The sequence below is a fragment of the Rhineura floridana genome, chromosome 10 (genome assembly GCF_030035675.1).
Source record: "Rhineura floridana isolate rRhiFlo1 chromosome 10, rRhiFlo1.hap2, whole genome shotgun sequence".
Classification (NCBI taxonomy): Eukaryota; Metazoa; Chordata; class Lepidosauria; order Squamata; family Rhineuridae; genus Rhineura; species Rhineura floridana.
Window position 1 is genome coordinate 54,448,324 of NC_084489.1, and position 20,912 is coordinate 54,469,235.

The 20,912-nt window shown below is 39.5% G+C and overlaps 2 protein-coding genes across 2 annotated transcripts in view; one reads left to right on the plus strand and one right to left on the minus strand.

Moving 5' to 3' along the window:
• The window catches only part of LOC133365294 (1-aminocyclopropane-1-carboxylate synthase-like protein 1), a 21,881-nt gene extending 8,357 nt beyond the window's left edge, over positions 1 to 13,524 (plus strand). The window contains exons 7-14 of the mRNA XM_061586968.1: positions 236 to 313; positions 3,167 to 3,267; positions 4,791 to 4,877; positions 5,913 to 5,958; positions 7,597 to 7,738; positions 10,815 to 10,957; positions 11,933 to 12,086; positions 12,450 to 13,524. Coding sequence (XP_061442952.1) covers positions 236 to 313; positions 3,167 to 3,267; positions 4,791 to 4,877; positions 5,913 to 5,958; positions 7,597 to 7,738; positions 10,815 to 10,957; positions 11,933 to 12,086; positions 12,450 to 12,631 — 933 coding nt within the window. The 3' untranslated portion in view covers positions 12,632 to 13,524. The remainder of the gene's footprint in view (positions 1 to 235; positions 314 to 3,166; positions 3,268 to 4,790; positions 4,878 to 5,912; positions 5,959 to 7,596; positions 7,739 to 10,814; positions 10,958 to 11,932; positions 12,087 to 12,449) is intronic.
• A 1,888-nt stretch (positions 13,525 to 15,412) lies between these two features.
• Positions 15,413 to 20,356, minus strand: GATAD1 (GATA zinc finger domain containing 1). Its single transcript, XM_061587285.1, has 5 exons — positions 19,962 to 20,356; positions 18,837 to 18,962; positions 17,963 to 18,022; positions 16,879 to 17,062; positions 15,413 to 15,759 (listed from the first exon to the last, which is right to left on the minus strand). Exons 1-5 carry the CDS (start codon positions 20,175 to 20,177, stop codon positions 15,569 to 15,571), a joined length of 777 nt encoding a protein of 258 aa, XP_061443269.1. The 5' UTR covers positions 20,178 to 20,356; the 3' UTR covers positions 15,413 to 15,568.
• Positions 20,357 to 20,912: the final 556 nt, after the last annotated feature.

The window sequence follows — 20,912 nt, forward strand, 5'->3', positions numbered from 1 at the left end:
TTGGTGTTTATGGAGCTCCCTTTTCCTTCCACCAAAACAGGTTGGTAAGGGAGTCTCTGCACTGAATTCATCCCCATAATGTAAGGAACAGGAAGCTCCATCAGTGCAGTGCTGCTGCTTGCTTGTCGATTGTGCTGCTTTCCTCTCAAACTTACGTACTCTAAGTAATTAAAATAAGTTGTATTATTTTATTGAATTCCTATCTTTTAAAAAACCTTTACAAATCTTTATGTAGGTGACTAGTGAAGAAAGTCAACCATTTCAGTTAACAATTGAAAAATTAGAAACTGCGCACCAGAGAGCCATGGAGCAGGTAGGAATATTTTAACCTGAACTCCAGCTGTTGAGATTTTGACTGAATAGCTTTTCTATATCTCATTGTCAACTTTCCAGTGCAATACATCCTGTTAGAACTGTAAGTGGATAATTTGGTAAATATTTGTCATGTGCACAACTTGGCCAAAAGCAACTTGTCACTTGAGTGTATGAGGTATTTTAATGCACCATTTCTTAGAATGAAGCCAGAATCCTAAACTGGAAACTGGGTATTCTGCTTTGTGGTCTCATTCAAATATATGAAACTAATAAATGGTCGAAGTTACATTCAGGTTAATGGCAACATTAATAGGCTTGAATTCAAAGAGCTGTTAAGTTTATGAAAAGAGTTTGTGCTAGCTCAGTTGAACCTCTGATCACCCTCTCCCCAATTAAACAGCTGGCCTCCAGATTGTGCCTTTCACCAAACTGCTTTAGAAACTTGCCTTGATTTCCAAAGGTAGTTCCAACAGTTTTGCAGTCGTCTAGATCCTGACTATGGGCACAATCCAACTCATATTTCCACCGGGCTGGGGGCAATTGCATGCAGCGGACTCTGGCTGAACTGGCTCCTGGCAGAAGCCCCGAGGGTGTTCCAGGGCCGTGGCAGGGAGGAACCATGGGGGGGACTACCCAACTTCCAAGTTCCCCTCGGAGTGCAACCCCGGGTCCTGATTCCCACAATAATTCTGCCAGCTAACAGGCCAGTGTAGTAAAAAAAAAATTACAATGGGGACCTATGGGGACCACTTACTCCCCTGTAGGCCTATTCATGGGAGCTGGTGCTCAGCTGGGCCAGCAGCTCCCGAGCAGCAAGTGGATGCTGCGGAGTTTTCCGCCAGCTCCTCCTCTGTCGGGCCCCCCTCTGCTGGCTTCCCATCATTTGGATTGCTCTGCCTGCGAGTTTGTTCTCAAGTAGTTTGAGGCTATTAATTGACATCAGCCTTTTTGTAGGAGAAAAGATACTGAAAAATGTGGATTGGATCCAATTGCCATGCTTGGGGTAATTCTTGGGACTTAAGTTAGTCAGCAGGTCTGCTCTAAGCTTGAGAGTCTGGATCTACCGTGCATGTTTTAGTTACACTGAAATTATGAAATAACTTGATTGTATTTCCATATCAAATATACTTAGACTTTTAAACATACTTTAGTGACAGTAGCATAAGTTAAAAATTAATCCTAGTTTCCCATTCTTTCATTACATTGGTGTTGTGTATTTATATTTCTTCAAGAAAAACAATAATTATCCATAAATGAGGCCTTTGGAATTATTACAGATTAAATTTAAAACCATAACTAAATATAAAAATGCCATATTTATAGAATGCATGTATTCAGATTCGGTATACAGTGCAATAGTTAAATTCTTTTTGCACAGTTGTATTGATGACATAATAATGGATTTTAAAACGTATTACACTAAGAAAGAATACTGCATTTGTAATCTTACAATTACCTGATGTGTGATATGAGCGGTTGCATTCCAAAGAGCAAGAGTATTCCAAAGAGTGTTTTTTGGTTTTTTTGAAACTGCAGAGGCTTTTTGCTTGGTGAAGGACAATTATGTATACTGGACCCATTGAAATAAATGCACTTAAGTCCATTTATTTTAGTGGATTGACTCTATGACTTCGCTGGATATCACCCACTGGGTTGTATTCAGTGCAGACAGAGTAAGCATAAAGATGCTCATGTAAGGATAATCCCCCTGCCTTTTCACATTGCAACACCCTCCACCCCTGAAAAATCACACCTGAGAGTTGGGGTACCCTTGGGGAAAAGCCTGAGATGTGGGCAGGGGGCTGAAGCAAGGGGGAGGGGAAACTGGCAATACCAGCTTGTGCAAGTACAAAATCTAAATTCTGAAATTTTAATAAATGATGGATCTGAGAATTTTTCTATGCTTTGCACAATTTCTTAGTTGTGCAATTTTCTAGAGGCTGGCATTTCTGGAACATTTGGGATTTGGTTAGAGATTGGCTAAAAATGGAATGGGCCTTTAAGGGAAGAGACACGGACAAGGAGCTATACAAAGTAGCCTCTGCACAGACTCACTCACTGACTGTTCATCAAGGCATCCATTGTTTCTTCTCGTGTCTTTAGCAAAAAGGGAGAGAGAGAGCGCAAAAGCCGGTGGGCAGAATCCTGCCAAAGCTCCCTCATCCTCGTGTAAGGCAATGGGAGACTGTGTGAACCCAAGGCTTACTGTAGTTTGTTCCTATTCATGAATGTTGAATTAAAGTTCAGTCAGTCTGACATGCGACTGTGCCCACTGTAAACTTTTCAAATGACTTTTAATCAAGTGGAATTATTCACTTAATAAGTAATGGAGGCCATTTCAGTGGATCAGGAAGCTATTTTTGTTCATATTTGAATTCACTTCATTTGATATCAAACCATTTACTTATTTTAATACATATAAAATGCCTGCATAGTTCTACAATGGATATTGTTTAATTATTCATTGGCTCTAATCTGGAATAATTAGTTAATAGTGATAGTGCAAATGCTCTTGTTTATCCATATGCGTCCAGTAAACTTGGAGAAACAATCAGACTTAAGTTTGGTGCATGCTATATTGTATCACTGCTTGTGTTTTTTAAATATATTAAAATATATATTCTTGCTTTCTGAAATTTTCTTTCATATGCCGATTAATGCAAATGTTTTAATGAGAAAAAAATGCTGTGACACTGGAACATATTCTAAGGTTATAAATGAATATGTTTGCTCATGTTTAGTCAAGAAATTTCAATGTTTGGCACTTTATTAAAGGGCAATTTTGCAGACTTGCTAGTCCTTTGTTTGACGTCATGCTGGCGTCCCCGACTATCAGTTTTTCTTTTTTCAGGGCATCCGAGTCAGAGCATTAATCCTGATCAACCCTCACAATCCATTAGGGGACATTTACCCAGCACAGTTACTGAAAGAATGTCTAGACTTTGCGCACAGGTTTGAGTCCTAGCGCTATTTGTTTGGGCTTTTAATTTTCCATGATGCAGTATGTTAGTTTAAAAGTGATTTTGGTAATCTCCTTATTTCATTTGGCATATGTCCATAAGAATGCTTATTCAGAAAATGCATTTATGCCATCATTATCTAGTTATTAGTGGTACTGAAAAATGTTAGAACTTTTAAATTGGCAAACTTAATTTCTGAGTATATAACCTATGATGATGTCTTTGTGTAAAGCTGAATCTTAATTCTTTAATTTTTAAAAGCATATGTCTGTAAATATGAAAACTGGTAATTACCAAAATAAATAGCAGTGAGAATGTATAATATGGATAAATATCTTCATTTGAAAAGTACCTTGGTACCAATTTATGAACTGGGTATTATGAAATGAGGCCTTTCTTTATCCTGAAACTTTTCCAGCCAATCTGTAGAATTCTATATGGTATATGAATGAATGAATGATTTTTCAGCATTCTCAAAGAAGGATCCTTCATTTTTCCTTTAAATTATCATTATCTTTTCTCATACTTCCCAGTTTTACTGTTGTAGAATCTTGCATCTTAATATCTAAATTTTATCCTTGAACACATACTTGTAATGTTTACTGTGCAGTCCTATGTATGTTTGCTTGGACATGTCCCACTACTTTCAGTGAGCCGTCCTCCCTGGTAAACATGTATAGGATTGCTACCTGAGTCGGATGTTACCTTAGTTTTTCTGTGAAAGAATGCCATCCTATTTGCTTTAGCACCATATTCTAAAATACTTGCCTCTCCCAGCAATCTATATGAAATGATGATTTTTAAAATTCTGTTATTTTTAATGAAAATACTGACTGTAAGTTTTTCTTAGCTATTTTGTAAGCCCCAAAGTTTAGCATAATTCTCTTCCATTCAGCATGACAACACAGACTTGGGGCTGCAGTCTGCTTCTGACATTTGGAATGAAAACTAAGAAGTTGATGTTTGTTGGTTTGTTTGTTTAAAAAAAAGAAGCAAATTTTAAGTAAACTTTTATTTGTTACTGATCCCTTTTGCAATGTTTAGGCATATTTCTATCAAATGCATACCTTTGAATGTCTGCTAATATTAGGAATAAGAATTCATTATGCTGTTTTTTGGCTTTTTTGTGTGAATATAATATGATGCATGGTGTGTTTTTTCAGGCATTTAAATCTGAACTGTACAATATTTTAAATGTGGAGACATACTTGGTTTTTAACTTCTTGTTTATATAGCTGATGAAATAGTGGATAGGGAAATACACATAACTGGATGGGGCAATATACATGCATTACTGAGGATTCATCATACTATCTATATATAGACAATTCTGATGGGAAAGGTAACTTCAACTTTTAAAGAGACTGTGCTCTATATTAAGTAGGAGTTGGCTAACTTGGCTGCATACAAAACTAGCAGGTTCACTGGAATTTGCCAAGCAGCAATTGCAGTAAGAAATGCATGTATTGAAAAAGTCTTTAAGGGCTTCTTACATGTGTGTTTTTCTATACACAGACATAAATTGCATGTAATAATGGATGAAATTTACATGTTCTCAGTATATGGTGATACCACATTCACAAGCATCCTTAGCTTAGAGAGGTGAGTGTGCTTTCCTGTTGCTATTTAAATATTTCTCATTTCAGTTTTTCAGATGTATAACATAGCAAATCTCTTTTGTTTATTTGCATATGCATAAATATTCCATCTGCTGGTGTTTGCATACATTGTCCTTTCAAAACAAGTATTGGTGATGTAGCATACGGGGTGATTATCAGGAGATAGTGGACTTTCCAAGGGTCTCCTCATAGAGGTCTATTGTACCCAGTGTTCAGCCATGCTTAGTACAAGCCAAAATTCTTCCATGTCTGACTTGGAAGTACTTAGTGTCATGTTCTAAGTCATGTTCCTTTCTGGACTATCATGTATGTTGCAAGTAGGCTTCATGCTGTGAGGAGGATGGGATGGAACTGAGAAGCAGTTGGTTTTTGGTGAGATAAGAGAGCCTTTGTACTGTGCCCAGCACAGCAGCATTGCACCCAGCACAGAAGTAGGAAAGGGAGGAAAGTATAAAGTTATGATGGAATGCACCTGCACCCTGTTCTTCACATGCTGAAGGAGCAGGATTGTAAACTATATTCTTTCATTTGACATGTTATATCTTCTTTGGCTCTTACCTGTCTATATAGTCTGCAACCCAGTGTCCTCCATAAATGAAACTGTTTATGGTACATCTACTTGACTCTAAAAATTCATAATCAAAAAAGCTTTAGAATATTTTTGGTAACTACTTCAGTGCGTAGAGGCTAATATCCTGTGTTGCTGGCATCTTGGGCTGTTTTGGATGAAGGGTGGGGTAAAAATATAACAAAATAAATAATTGGAAGATGTATTTACACTCTGATGTAACATTAGGATTTCCTTGATCCAGATCTCTCTGTGCACTTCATTGCACGTGCACACAGAAATGCATTCATTTCGTAGAGAGTACAGTTACATGTTCTATATATGCACTGGATTTTTATACCTGCAGCATATTTTTCTGGATCAGAGTAATTGTCACTGTCCTTACGACTAAAGAATGTGGATTTTCCTTCAAAAAATTAAACATAAGGCGTTAATTCTCTTTCTCTTTAGTTTGCCAGATCCAGACCGGACACACTTTATGTGGGGATTTAGTAAGGTAGGTTAGGAATGTTTGTTATCAATATTTCTTCAAAATGTACTTGAATGCTTGAAAATGTCAATTTTTCCCCTCCACTCATATTTACCTTTAAATATTTACCATATATTTAATAACATATATTAAAACATCAAAGGAAAAGTAAAGTAAATCAAGAACATTGTCTTATAATAATAGGGATAATAACTTAAAGCAAACAAAGTTCCATCACATAGGTGAAATGTATTTAAAACCTATTGCCCCTGCCATTTCGCACACCTCCCCCCCTCCCCTTCTGCCAGGTTGCCAAGGCACCTCCCCTTTCCCCCTGCTCTGTCTCACTCACTCTCCTTCTTTCCTCCCCCACCACACAGCCTGGAAGAAAGGGAGGCCTCACAGTAGTTATGCTGAAACCTCCCATGAAGCCGCTCTGCAGATTATCCAGGCCACCGCCCACGGTTGCTTGCTATCCTTCCTCCCAGCCTTGGTTGCTGCCTGCTTGCTATCATGCTGTCTTCCTTCCTTCCTTCCTTCCTTCCTTCCCCTTTGACCTTGGTCGCTACCTGCCTGCTATCCACTCAGCTGGCCACCTTCCCTCCCCTTTCTTCCTCCCCTTTCTTCCCTCCCCATGGTCTTGAGCCCAGTGCAGCTCTAGTTCGCAGTGCTGCCTGTCTGTGGCCAAGCAAACTGCAGCGTGACGGGTTCAACTCTTACAAAAACTTTATGTAGTTAAATAGGTAGATATCCCATGTACATAAGCTGAGCTCTCAAATCTGACAAAGCTCTTAACTATAAAACACCCCAGGAGCCGTTGTATCTAAAAAGCAGTCTATATATAGTAAGTAAACTAATCTAAAGTGATCTCTGAGTGCTCTTACTTAAAAACATAAGAAATGTCTTGCTCAGTCAGATAAAGGTTTGCCTAATCCAGTATCCTTTGCAAAAACCTCAGCAACTATCGGGCAACTAGGTGGTTCACCAGGAACTGGCCAGGACACAATGATCTACTTTCTGCACTACCCTGGTTTAGGATATGTAGTGCAAACCTTTATAGAGTTCAATTGATCTTACTCCCAAGCAAATGGATTGCAGCCTTCAGGTAGTTTCTCATCACTTCTGCAGCAAAATGTATATAATCTGTTGCCATGTGGGAGCTGCAACTACATGATGAGCTGATTATCTCTAGCAACCAGCCACAAGGTGATGCTGGACTCCCAAATAGGGGGATAGAGAGGGACAAATAAGGTTGGCCTAACCACTTGGGTAGTCGCTATAAGCAATGAAAACCCCATGTGGATGCAGCTGCCACATTTTGCTTATAATCTCACTTGATATACATCACTGGGCACCTGAAACTAGACTTAAGGAGCAACAGGGTTTCAGCAAAAAATTCTGATCTAACGCCACTAACTTGATGAAATACTTTAGGCAAATCAATTCACTTATTCCATTTTTGTTTATTCATATGCAAAGTGACATAGCATTTTTTGGAAAAAAATTTAAGTTCTTTGAACCCTGAGAAATTCTATTTTATCATAAGAACCTGAAATTATTTGGTCTTCAGTGGAAATTATTAATTTGGATAGAAATGTGCTTTGTATGTTAACATTTTAGGAATGCTTCTTAATTATAAACTTTCCTTCCTACCTCCCCTTCAAGGATTTTGGCATGTGTGGTATCAGAGTTGGAGTATTATACACCAGAAATCGTGAGATCAGGAAAGCAGTTAATCAGCTGGCTGTTTTCCATGGATGTCCTGGACCTGTGCAACATGTTCTCAGCCAGTTCCTTCATGACAGAGGTGAGCAAATCTGAAAGTGCTCACACACAAACACACATGGGCCTAATGATCACCACTTCTCACGCTATAGCTATTGCAGGCCAGGTAATTCAGCCCTATTTTCTTCACTGTGCCTGGCAGACCAGACCATGATCTGGCCAGCCTAATCTCTTAGTTTCATATTATTTATTTTATTTTATTTATTTGATTTATATCCCACCCTTCCTCCCAGCAGGAGCCCAGGGTGGTAATTTATGAACTACATTCATCTTTACTTATTAGATATCTTGCTGAAGTCAGTGTCAAGTACAGCAGAGGAACTGGTGTTGGGTCGCCCTAAACAAGCAGGGAACAAGTTCTGTTCAGCACATGCCCTGCCTTGCCTGGCCTGATAGTTACCTTGTCATTATTAACTAACTTGCCATTGGGACTGATGTCAGGAAGCAGTGTTAACAAATCTGGTAACTAATTCAGTTGGTGATGTTGAAGCACCTCAGTTGGTGATGTTGAAGATCCTGGAAAGCTGCTGCCAGTTACAGTCAGGGCTGTGGAGTCGGTACACCAAACTTTCAACTCCGACTCTGACTCCTCTATTTTTCTACTGTCCGACTCCGACTCCACCCAAAATTGCTTCTTGTCAATCAAAATTTATTTGGAAGTCGGAGTCGGTACATTTCTACCAACTCCGACTCCTCCCAAAATTGCTCACGACTCCGACTCCGCAGCTCTGGTTACAGTAGAGAATGCTGGGCTACATGGACAGGTAGTCTGACCTGGCATAAGGAAGCTTCCCATGTTCCTAACTAGATGATAATGCAAACAAAAATTCTGTCCGTCACATAAGCCACTTCACAATGGGCATGCAGAATTCCTTTATAACACAGTGCCCTAATCCATCAAAACAGATTAAGAGCAGTTTCACATGTCAATTCGTTGCTTGATAGGAAACGTAAAATTCATCCATACAAATGATATAGTTTTGCATGTAGATGGGCATCCACATGATTATGCTAATCTGGGTTCCGCAGAACTTGCTGGAAGCATCTAACGCAAATGTGCATCCGTATCTAGAGTCACAAGTCTTGTGTTGCACTTTGGTGCATGCAGCTAAAGCTAGTTTTGAGCTAATAATTGTTGAGAGTCCTTGAAAGTCTGAACGAAGCCTGTTATAAGTCAGTTTTTAATCCTCATCTTATTTGGGCCTGGCTAGAACTTAAGTGGGGACCCCTGTATACACTTGGAGGAACAGCAGCATATTTTTATTTTGGTTACATTTATATCCCACCTTTACTCCAAGGAGCTTAAGATGGCATACAAACATGGTTTTCCCCCTCCCAATTTTATCCTCACAACAACCCTGTGAGATAGGTTAGGCTGAGAGACAGTGACTGGCCAAAGGTCATCCACTGAGCTTCATGGATGAGCAGGAATTTGAACCCTGGTCTCCCTGGCCCCCATCCAACACTCTAACCACTATACCACACACATGCATTACATAGCCACAGGAAGCTTAGAGCTAAAAAACCAAGAAAAAGAGGTAATGCAAGTGAGCAATATATGGGAGAATATATAATGTCTTTTCTGCTCAAATAGGATGGAAGTTAAGGTGGGAGGAAGCCTTTAATTACCACATGTGTGGAGCATAAGTGAATTTGTAAGAAACCTCTCCTAAGCCAAAGGTTGTTAATCTTAGTTAATATATGTATTTATTCTATCTATTTATTTTTTATTTTATTTATTATTCAATTTATATACCGCCCTTAGCAAAATAGCTCTCAGGGCGGTGAACAAACAAAATAAAATACAATATATCATAATAAAAATACAAAAACATATACAAACAAACAACAAAAAGCACAGCAAAAACAAAATAAATACTACAAAAATTAAAATACAGATTAAAAGATTTAAAAAGTTAAGAAGATTAAAATGCCTGGGAGCATAAAAAGGTCTTTACCTGGCGCCGAAAAGATGGAAGTGTAGGCGCCAGGCGTACCTCTTCGGGGAGGCTGTTCCACAACTCAGGGGCCACCACAGAAAAGGCCCTAGATCTCGTAACCACCCTCCGGGCTTCCCGATGGGTTGGTACCCGGAGGAGGGCCTTAGATTCTGAACGAAGTGAACGGGTAGGTTCATAGCGAGAGAGGCGTTCCACAAGGTATTGAGGTCCCACGCCATGTAAGGCTTTATAGGTCAAAACCAGCACCTTGAATCTCGCCCGGAAGCAAATAGGAAGCCAGTGCAGACGCGCCAGGACAGGTGTTATATGCGAAGACCGACTGGTCCTCGTCAATAATCTGGCAGCTGTGTTCTGCACCAGCTGAAGCTTCCGAACTGTCTTCAAGGTATTCAGAGACTATCTCCCTAACTGCAGCTAAGTAATGGGGGAATCCTGCAAAATGTCATTATATTCCTAATCTCTTGCATAATCCTACTAGAACGTGATTTTAAAAATATCAGGGACAGGGAAGATCACATACAAATTGAAACCATATAACTGACACACACTCTAAACCTGATTGGTGCTCTTATTCACTAAACTACATCTGCTAGGTTTGACTTTGTTTTTGTTTTTTAATAGCATCCTGTGGGTGCTAGAAATACAGCATGGTACTAAATTTGTCATTTAAATTCTATTTCACAGGATTATACAAAGTAGTCCGGGATGAAGAACCTTTTTTCAGCCCAAGGGCCACATTTCCTTATGGGCAACCTTCCAGGGCCATGTGCCAGTGATGGGTGGGGCCAGAGCCAACACGTGGGTGGAGCAAAGAATGTGGCTTTATCCTTAATACAGCAGACTACATTTCAGCCATGTAAAAGTCAGAGATTTACAGACACGCACACATCATCCCAGCAAGAGGCACTATTGCAGTTCAAGCTAGGCAAAAGCAGTTGAGGAGAGCATGGAGCAGGGCCAGTAGGGGCATGCAGTGGAGGCATGTTTGGGAAGAATTCCAAGGGCCAGGCAAAGAAGCCTGGAGGATTGCATTTGGCCTCTAGGCCTGATGGTCCCCGCTCCTTAACTTGTCAAAACATGACTGTGCCTGAGTACTATAAAGAGAGTGTTGCTAGACTTGTGCTGTTATTTTGACAGAATGGCTGGACAATGTGTTTTTTCCAATGAATAAAAGAAGACTTAAGGAAGCGAAGAACATTCTTGTGGATGGTCTTACAGAGATGGGAATACCTGTTTTAAAAAGCTCAGGAGGATTATATGTGTGGGCTGACTTCAGAAAAGTATGTGGAGGATCTGGAGGGATCAGGGAGGGTGGCTTAAAGAAAATAAATACAGTTGGCTTTTTAAAACTGAGGGGGGAACTTGTGGCTGGTCATCATAAATAATACTTGACATTTATATTACTCATTTCAAGTGCTTAAAGCACTTATATAATCTTGGCAGTCTTTTACAATGCTACCTGTAAAGTACACCACCAATTTTTTATTTGCAGTGGAGGGTTGAGGCTGGGAGAATAATGTCATGCATGATCGCCTAGTGAGTCTGTAGCCGAAATGGGACATGAACTGACTCACACTCTTAGGCTGCAGTCCAATACACGCTTATCTGGGAGTAAGTCCCATTGAACCCAATACAGCCTACTTCTGAGTAGACATGTGTTGATTGCACTGTTAGCTACTAAACTTAGGTTTTTTTTAAAGTGTCCAATGGATATTAGTATTTTAAATCAGAGCATGGCATTAAATGAACGCAGAAGGAAAGAAGTCATAGGCAGAGTAATATTTGTTGTAATGGCCTAATGATGTCTGGAAAGATTGCTTTATGCCATGCACAGTAAAATTCTTAGACCAAGGAATTGCCTAAATTTGTTAATGAAGTTGCAGGTGGATTCTGCTGTCAGTCTCTAATTATAATATGCCAATATGTTACATGTTAAATTAGGAAATTAAAAAGACAATTGACTGAAGAGATGATGTTAAAAGAATATTGTGCTTGACTAAATCATAACATACAAAACATTCTTGTATGATGTAGCGTCCAGTCCTAAATAATACTTCGAGCAACGTAATAGGCTAAGCAAGAAAAATAACTGAATGACAAGGTCTCAATTTCACTTAGAAGATGCTTTGATAATCCTGACCTTTTTATTCTTTGTGGAGTTGGAGGTGAGGGGGACAATGTCAAGTGCCTTTTTGTTGTAATTAATATGATTTTTTAATGTGGCATTTAACTAATTTATTTCTGTTTTCTCTTAGTTCTTAATGTCACAGACATTTGAAGCTGAAATGGATTTATGGTGGAAAATTCTTGATGAAAAGCTTTTAATTAGTCCTGGGAAAGCCTTTTGCTGTTATGAACCTGGATGGTTTAGGCTAGTCTTCTCCGATTCTATAGATAAGATTTACCTGTGTAAGTTTCAGGTCTATAAAAGGGTCATCTGATCTTTTCCCCGTCTCTCACCTACTGCAGCTGTGCACTGTCACAGACTTTCAGGCCATAAAGGAATGGTCTTACAGTATGATCTGTATTGCATCCAAGAGGACACAGGAAATAAAATGGAAAGTCTGTTTAGCGTAACGCAATTTATTAACTATTGTCCTATAGAGCTTTGTGCTTTGATGTGTTTAGCCCTTCTCATCTACATGCCCTAGCATTTGTGACACGTACTGGGTGGAGAATAAATTTATTGTTTGCTTTTGCGGAGGCCCTTTGTTGATGGCACAAACAAGGTCTTAATTTCTTTAAAAAGTATATGTTGGTTCCTTTTTGTAGGTATTCAGAGACTTCAGCAAATGATACATCGTAAGATGGATGAACCCACTTCCGTAGGTTCATCTTCTAAAGAAAATGAGTGCACAGAATCAGATGATGAGCCTTCAGCTAACTACATAAATACATCAGTGGACAATGCCTCAGAAGGATATTCACACTTGAAGAAAATAGCTGTCTTCTAAGACCTTGAATGCTAAAACAAAGCATGGTATCTCTTTACTTTATCGGTGTGACTCCCCTTTCTTTAATTCTAGTCTAGCAGATACGCATTTATCTGTTGTAACCTGTGGTTACTTGACTGTGTGGACTACGACTAGAGCTTCTCCTCTAACAATTGGCAGGCTTTGTTCTGTATTCTCTACACTGTAATACTTAGCTCTTTCCCTTAGAGCACTCTGGGCCAAATTAGATGCAACAGTGACAGCCACTAATGGAGGTTTTCTTCTACTGTGGAGCTAAGGCCAAAGGTAATCCCAAATGGAAGAAAAATAGCTGGAAATGTGAGTTGGAAGCATGAGCAGAGTGGGGAGAGGTTCAGCACCTGCCACTCACCTTTAATGTACTTTAAAATTGACCATACTTTTATTGGAGCTCAAACTGAGCAACTCTAAATCTCATTTCCCCCTTTATAGTAATTCAAGTTAGGTCATGCTACCATCTTATTTTAAAGTATTTGAACTTCACTGATATTCAAGTCAAGCATGTGGCTATGCTTTGAATATGGACAACCTTCTGATTTGGACTGAATGAATGTTGACCTACTGAGAGAGAAGCAATATCTTTTGTATGTAAATATCTTAGGAAATGTTGAATCAACTGATAGTTATCAAATTCTGAATTGGTCAACTGGCAAACTATTTATAATACACAGGAAGTCCTATAAAACACACTCAAGCTTAAGTTTTCTGAATGTACCCAACTGTACCTGCTTTCTAAGAAAGTGTCTAAATCTTCTGGTTTTCATTGTTATTTCAAAGGCATCATTTGCATATTGTGGTGTTGTGTATCATTCTGGCAAAATCATCTGTTTTGCTCTTTAACATTATAAATACTTTTTACAAGCATATGGCTGGTTGTGCTGATTTGGGCAAGGACCAAGGACGTTTGTGTAATTTAAGTTCTAATTTAGTTAACAACCTTGAGTCACCAGTGAGGTGAGTGTAGTTATTTTCTACTTTTGACAGCTGTTAGCTTTATGGCATTGTCATTATATAAACAATCAGAGGGATTTTTATTGCTAGTTAACACTGGGGGGTGGGGAAGGCCAGAACTGAACAGGAGTTTAGTCAAGTAGTACTTGAAACCACAGCTGCTTTTGTTCAATTCTCGTCCTACTTCAGCTGTGTAAAGACAGTGGCAGAATTCATTTGGCTTTCACTTAGGCTCCAAGTTTAGTATACCAATGACATACCTTCCAAATTCTTTTTCTGTATGTTACATCTTAGATATAGGAAAGCTGGGTCCTAGCTCTACACATAGGAGTGTCTAATAGTATTTGTAGTAGGCATAAGAGCCTAAATTTTAAGGAAGTGCCTAAGTTCTTAGAGCCAATGGTAATTTGGGGCATCTAACTGCACTTCTAGCCCACAAGCCTGATCTGTAAGGCATATAATTCTTCAGATGGATCACCATCCAGAATCTCCACTTTGGCTGCATTGGGGTTCAGTTTGTTAGCCCTCCACATTTCCATTGTTTTATCTGTCTGTGATGAAAACAATGAGATTAATGTTATCAGTATATTGCACACAGTCGCTTCATGCATAGATGCTGGAAAGTGCAGGGGATAAGACAGAACAGCCACCCAGTACAAGTGTCGTGGGGCAATAATCCTAGGACTATGTTCTGAGACTGCTTCCTCAGCCACATAGGCATGAACTCACTGTAGTGCCATCAGTTCCCACAGTAGCTAGCTGATGTTAAAATGATACCATAGTTCAGGGTAGCCAATCTAGGGCCCTCTATATGCTCTTGGGCTACAACTCCCATCAATCCTCGGCAGCATGGTCAATTGTTAGAAACGTTGGCTACCCTTGCCACAGCTGATGATATTAAAGGTTGGTGAGAAGGGTCATCCTCCTATTGTCCTGGCATAGGTCATAAATCAAGACTAACAAAGTCTGATGCCGGATTAAAACGGAGCAAGATAATTGTAATTTACGTGACTATGAAGCAGCCCAGCCATTATCCACTCAAGCATCTTTTACCAGAAGGGATAACAGCAATTAGATGGTGGTTACAATAATCTGTATCCAGTGAAGGTTTCTTTAGGGATGGCCATCTGATAATTTCTTTCAAGGCAGCTGTGCTCCCTCCCCCCTTTAACAATGCATTGTTTACTCCTTTTATGAAGCCATTCATCTCTCTCCTACCAGCTGTTATCCCTCAGTCATAAGGGTCAAGCAAACAAGTGGTAGACCATCCTTGTTGGCATCCTCAGGCTCATCCAAATAAATGGCCAGATGGTTCTCTAGACATCTTGTGACTTAAACTGTTACAACAGTGGTATCCAAGTTGGGGTAGACGTGAACAATTTCATCTCCAAAGTCTTTACACACAAGCCATAGCAGATGCTTAAAGGCTTCCTTAAAATCACTCAATGACTTTTGAAATAATGAAGATAAGACACTAAAACTTTCACAAAGTAGTTCTATAACCAGTAATCTTGATAACACTTTCAGAGTTCAGCTTCCCTGGCATAGAGCAAGATTTTCTGGCTGGCGGCCAACAGTCACCCCCCGCACCCCACTACAGTAACCAAACAAAGTTCTAATTACTAGATGTAGTGTTTTTTGTAGCTGAACAGACACAAGTTTTCTGAATAATAACAGGGCTGTCTTCATGAAGAAAGATAGTCAAATAACTATTTCTGCATAGGGCAATAGAAACAAATACAAAACATAGCTTCTCACTAGGCTAACAAGTGTGTAAGAAGAGCAATTTTTGACAGAGGAGAAAAAACCAAGTTCCAAATAACATGAATAATTTTTAATTTTAACAAAGGCACCCAAATTTAAATAATAAATAAAAGCTACTCACAGGGCTAGTTGGATTAATTAAAACAAAACATTGATAGTGAATCTAATATACATAAAAAGGAGTCTCTCAAAAAGCAAGACAAACTACAAGTTGCTGGCAACAGTTTCTTTGATTGAGATTGCTGGAGTAGGTCCAACGTGAGTCCAGATAAAACCTTTTTCTGGCCTAGTAGGAATGGTAGGGAAAGGAGATGATCGAGATTTGAAATATTCTGAAGGTGCATGACAAATAAATTCTAAGTACTCAATTTTCCTTGGAAGATCTTCTTCTGGTCCTTAAATAAAAATAAAAACAGTTAGTTTTTTATTCCCCACATGGAGCTTTATGGTACATGCAGTTGGCCATTGTCATATTTCTCATTAAGTATCACAAGAAATACAGGTATCTTCTCTGGCATGGATATTCCCCTACGCAGAAAATAAGGCTGTGCAAACTGCCATTGGTCCTGCAATCTTCTCCATGTGACATTAGATGGGAGACTCTAATATGAAACCCTCCATCCCTCAAAGTACTACTATCCAGAGTAAGGGCAAAGCAGATTTTTATATATATAAATATATATATATATATAAAAGGAGCCTAGGGCAGCAAACAGATGATAAAACTAAAAACATCTCTAAAACATCTTAAAAACAAAACATTTTTAAAACATCTTAAAAAATTCCAACACAGATGCAGATTGGGACAAGATCTCTCTTTAAAAGGCTTGTTGAAAGAGGAAGGTTTCAGTAGGCACTGAAAAGACAACATGCCTGTCTAATTTTTAAGGGGAGTGAATATGGTGTTATAAAACAATACAACAGGCATACCTGCATCTTGCTACTTTTAGGAAATCAATTTAACTGGTTTAGGCTTAACGCCAATACTAACAAATATTCAGCAGAAGAAAGGAAGAAATACGTTTGAGGCTGTTTAACTATATGCCTGATGCTAGAACAGTGGAGCACACATTCAGCATGCTGCATCTCTGTAGTAAGCATGTCTGCTGCTGTTCTCCATCCTAGCTTCTTCAGACTTAAAAAGAGAAGCCATATAAAGTTCACATGTGGAGGACCATGTGTGTTCACTGCACCTCTTCCCCACGGAAAATAGCTGAGAGCTGATTTCATCTAGTGGTTCTATTGCTTTATACTGAGTGAGGCATTCCAGCATCAGCACACTGCCCAGGAGAACATGCTGTTGTCAAAAATGCAACTTTGGACTTTGTTTCAAATGCAAATATACAGCCCCACCAGAACTGCAATTCATGAGTAAGTCTTAATGGCTCCACTGCATAGCTATCTAGCTTATACTAACGGATAAAACCAAATCTATGACTGGAGCTATATCACATGTAGCACTTTATGCTTTGCCAGGACAAGTAGAATTTAACATTTTAGGCCTTGGAACTTACCTATTATGTAAGTTGCAGGGTCAAAACAGTCTTTGGGGCTAGCTGTAGTAGGAATGAGCCAAGTTAAAGCTGCACTTTTTTCACAGTATTGGTCTTGAATAAACCCTCTAATCTGAGCATAGTATGTTTTACCATCCTGCTCATCAATCACTGAAACAACATCTCCAATCTGATAGTAAACTCCCTAGAAAAGATATAGACCATTAGAATTTTTTTTAAAGCTAAACTGATAATAGTTTCTGCTTAGGTCTATATAAATTATTTCTTTCCCCCACAAGTCTCATTTACAGAAAGCCACATTTGCATCTTCCCTTCAGTGAGGCTACAACATTGTCTTGTCTAAGGGCATCATCAATGCCCCTGACAACAAATAACATTGGAACAATATGCCTACATTTTTCCTTCCCCAAAAACGTTAACTACAATTGGCTGTTTTGAGCTTTAGTCTGGACTTCTATGCCAATATAGCTGATTTAATGCAGCTTGAAAACTCATAAAGATTTAAAAATAAATAAAAACAATATATTGTTAGATTTTTTGCATTCAGATGAATATTGATAAAATTGCTGTTAAGCTGTCTTGAATCCTCAAGATAGCGTCTAAATAAATACATACATACATACAAGTTTGAAGCTATGCAATAGCAGCTGATCTGAAAGTAACTGATGGAAAAGTTTTTCAATTTTGATATCAACTACTATGCTCTTGAAGAGCAAGAGCTGTATGTGGAAGCCCCCAGTTTAGAACTCAGATCAGCCATGAACTTGCTAGCAGATCAGCCATGAACTTGCTAGAAAACAGCTATAGTAGACTTGAATGACAATGTACAAGGCAAATATAAACTACTGTGCAGATTTATAGTGCAGCTATTACAGCATTAAATACATACGATTGAGTCATAGTGCAATAATGGTCTCGCTGTACATTTTCTTAGCAAGAATCTCAAAACACTCACTGGCTTGGAACCCTTTGTGTGAGTGGGTGCTTTGCCAGATCCTTCAACTTTTCCATTTTACGATTTGTTTATACTTTCACTGACTTTTAAAACATTTTACTTCTTCAAAAAATACTTCTAATATCATACCTTATAGAAGATAGATTCTGCTGTAATTATGGTAGCTACAGACTCTGGAGCTTTGATGGGCTAAAAAAAAGGTTATAGTGAGTAAACTGCACAAAGAACATATCAGTGTAAAAATTAAAATTTCTAAGCTAGATTTGGAAAAGAATTAATAGAGAATCTTTGGACCACTATATATAAAAATGTCAAGTTGCCACAAATACCTTCAAAACCAGAAAGCTTTGACAAAAATATACCTATACTGTATATAAATATAGCAGAGTGGATACATGTATCCGCTTCAACCACAAGAACATACTCTTAGCCTATAACATCGGAAGCAATCCTGATTTCCCCATGCGAGATGACAAAAACAAAATGGTATTCAAAAGACTACCTGTACAGTTTATGCAAAAACTGAACAATGGGTCTGCTAGAACAAGAATTAAAGTGTGACAGAAACTGACTCTAGACAAAATATAGTCCACAATAAAGTCTTGATTTCTTGTGCTGGTTTCCTTCAGAAAAAAAGAGTAACAGAAAATGTAGAGCCACTTCTCACACATCAATTTTCAAAGGTACAATTTCAGTGAAACACAGGACAATCACACCTATTTGCTATCTATACATGAGCATCCATCACATGACTATAGTCAAATGTGACAAACGCTCATGCTTCTTCTTTTAGGAAAGCAATTCCATTGTAGGAAAGTTGTATATATGCAGGGAATTAGACACATCTGCATTAGCTTTTTCCCCTACACAGAATAACCAAGTAGAAAAATAGTTATATTTGCAGTAATCTTTAGTAAGCCTTATTATATTTTAGTAAAGCAGCTGCTACACTGCTGCCAGTTAGAAAGTACTCTACAGTAGCAGAAGTCCATCATCATCTTACATTTTTTAACTTAAAAATATGCCTCCTCCCTTTTCCTTTAGTGGAAACTTTCTTTTCAGCAGCTGGAGCAGACTTGTATTTTGTGTTCCTTAATCGAGCAGATCTTCTGTGAATTTCTTGCTTACTCTAGTGTATAAAAATAAGAAATGATGATAATTGATGAGTATATACATAATCAAATATACATTAGGTCATAAGTATGATGGAGGACAGTAGAATCAACTATCATCAGGCCAGAAATACGTTAGATCCCTGTTCTAGACACATTTACTTATCCCATTGATTTCAATGGACAGATTTGTCTTTCCAGTGTTTATACCTCACCCTTCAAAAAACATTCCCAAGGAAGCCTACAATAAAAGATGGAGTATTATTCTAGAAAGTTTCAGCATCTGCATTTCAAATTATAGCAGAATGTACAGCACAGTCCTATTGCATGTTTACTTACAAGTCCCACTATGTTGAATGGTGCTTACTCCTAAGTAAGTGTTCAAGGATCAGTCTAAAGCTGCAATCCTGTACAGAAATACCCCAGAGTAGTCTAGTTTCTACACACATTCCTCTCTATAAAGATAAAATTTACATTTGTTTCACTACTCACTTTTGCCTCTGACTCCACTCATCACTAGCACGTGGCCCTCAGAGGGTTGCCCATAAGGGAATGTGGCCCTTGGCCGGCAAAATTTGTTCCCAATCTTTCAGAGACTACACTTTATTCAGGTTAAATTTTAATGTGTGCATTAAGATTGAAAATGGTTTTACTTTATCCTTACAGCGTCTATTAATGGAAGGAATTTGTGACCCATGTTAGCAGTGGCGAGTATAAAAAACTACGTATAACCGCTTGCTATTTTTAAAATAGAATGAAAGAGCGCGATATGACCCAGAAGGCTGATGGCACAGCGGCAACCATTTAGAAAGAAAACGGAGTTAATACGACTTCTTCTGGGAAAAGATGGGGGAGGAGACTGGGACAGGAACAGGAACGCAGCCCTTTAGCCAGACTGACAACTCAATCCTATGTACGCTTACACAGAAGTTAAGGCCCACTTATTTCTGTGGGGCCTACTCCCAATTGCTTTCAGGACTTGCAGCCCGAGAGGATTCGTTGCCTGGAAGCCTCACCTGCTTCCCTCCACCGCCGCCGCTCCCGCCGCCACTGCCGCCGTTGCTATGCTGCGCAGCAGCCGAGGTGGTGGCGTAGGCAGCTCCCCCGGCGCCAGCCACCCCCGGCCGGCCCGTGCAGTTGTTGCAAAGGATCTCGCCCTGGCCTCCTTTCTTCCACATGGACGAGGAAGTGGTGCGGCATACGCTGCAAGTCGGCTTCAGGCCCAGCGGCATCTTGGCGCCGGCCCGGTTGCTCGCTCGGTCTCTACCTGGAAGCCTGCTCGCCACGACGGATGCTGTTTGTGGAAGCGGAGTGACGGAGGAAGCGGGGAAAAAATAGCGCGCCCGAGAAGGGAAGAGCGGCAGCCCCTGCCCTCTGCTGGCAGCGCAATAGGCTGCATGCCTTGAGCGGGCGAGGCCATCGTAGGCCTCGCGAGGCCAAATGAGGAAAGTCTCAAGTTTTTTTCTCATCCTTAGCCCAAATGGTGCGCCTCCCTCCCCCCCCCCCCCGGTGATCTACAGCCGGGGCATGGGTGAAGCGACCAGTTTTAGGGGAACCAAAGGGTCAGGAATCCGAATGTTCTGGGTCATTTTTGAGGTTGACTAGAGGCTGTTCACATGACGCACTAGATCAAGGGCTAACGACCCCTCATCTGAGGAAAAGTAGACTACAGGGCAAATAAAATACCATGTATGCATTAGGATCAACAACCAAAGGTGATGTGACAAAAGGGCCCCTCCAGGCTGGTGTTTTATTTGCAGTTTTGTTCTGCAACATGTTCTTGACACAATAACAGCACACTAGTGGTGAATTTATTCTTCAGTTTGTTCTGCGATGCTTCCTCAATGCTGCCACATTATTGCTGTCCAGGGGGGCTATAGCACAACAAAAGCAGGACAAAAATTTACCAGAACATATGTAGAATAAAAAGTTACGGAATTTGTGGCATAAAAAGGTATGAGAATAAG

Excerpts from the sequence above, each read along its gene's own strand:
- GATAD1 (XM_061587285.1), bottom strand. The coding sequence starts at position 20,177 with ATGCCGCTGGGCCTGAAGCCGACTTGCAGCGTATGCCGCACCACTTCC. Across the intron at positions 18,023-18,836 it reads ATATTTTTAAGTTAAAAAAT|CCCATCAAAGCTCCAGAGTC; the intron begins GTAAGATGATGA and ends CCTTTTTTTTAG. Across the intron at positions 15,760-16,878 it reads CCCTGCAACTTACATAATAG|GACCAGAAGAAGATCTTCCA; the intron begins GTAAGTTCCAAG and ends TTTTTATTTAAG.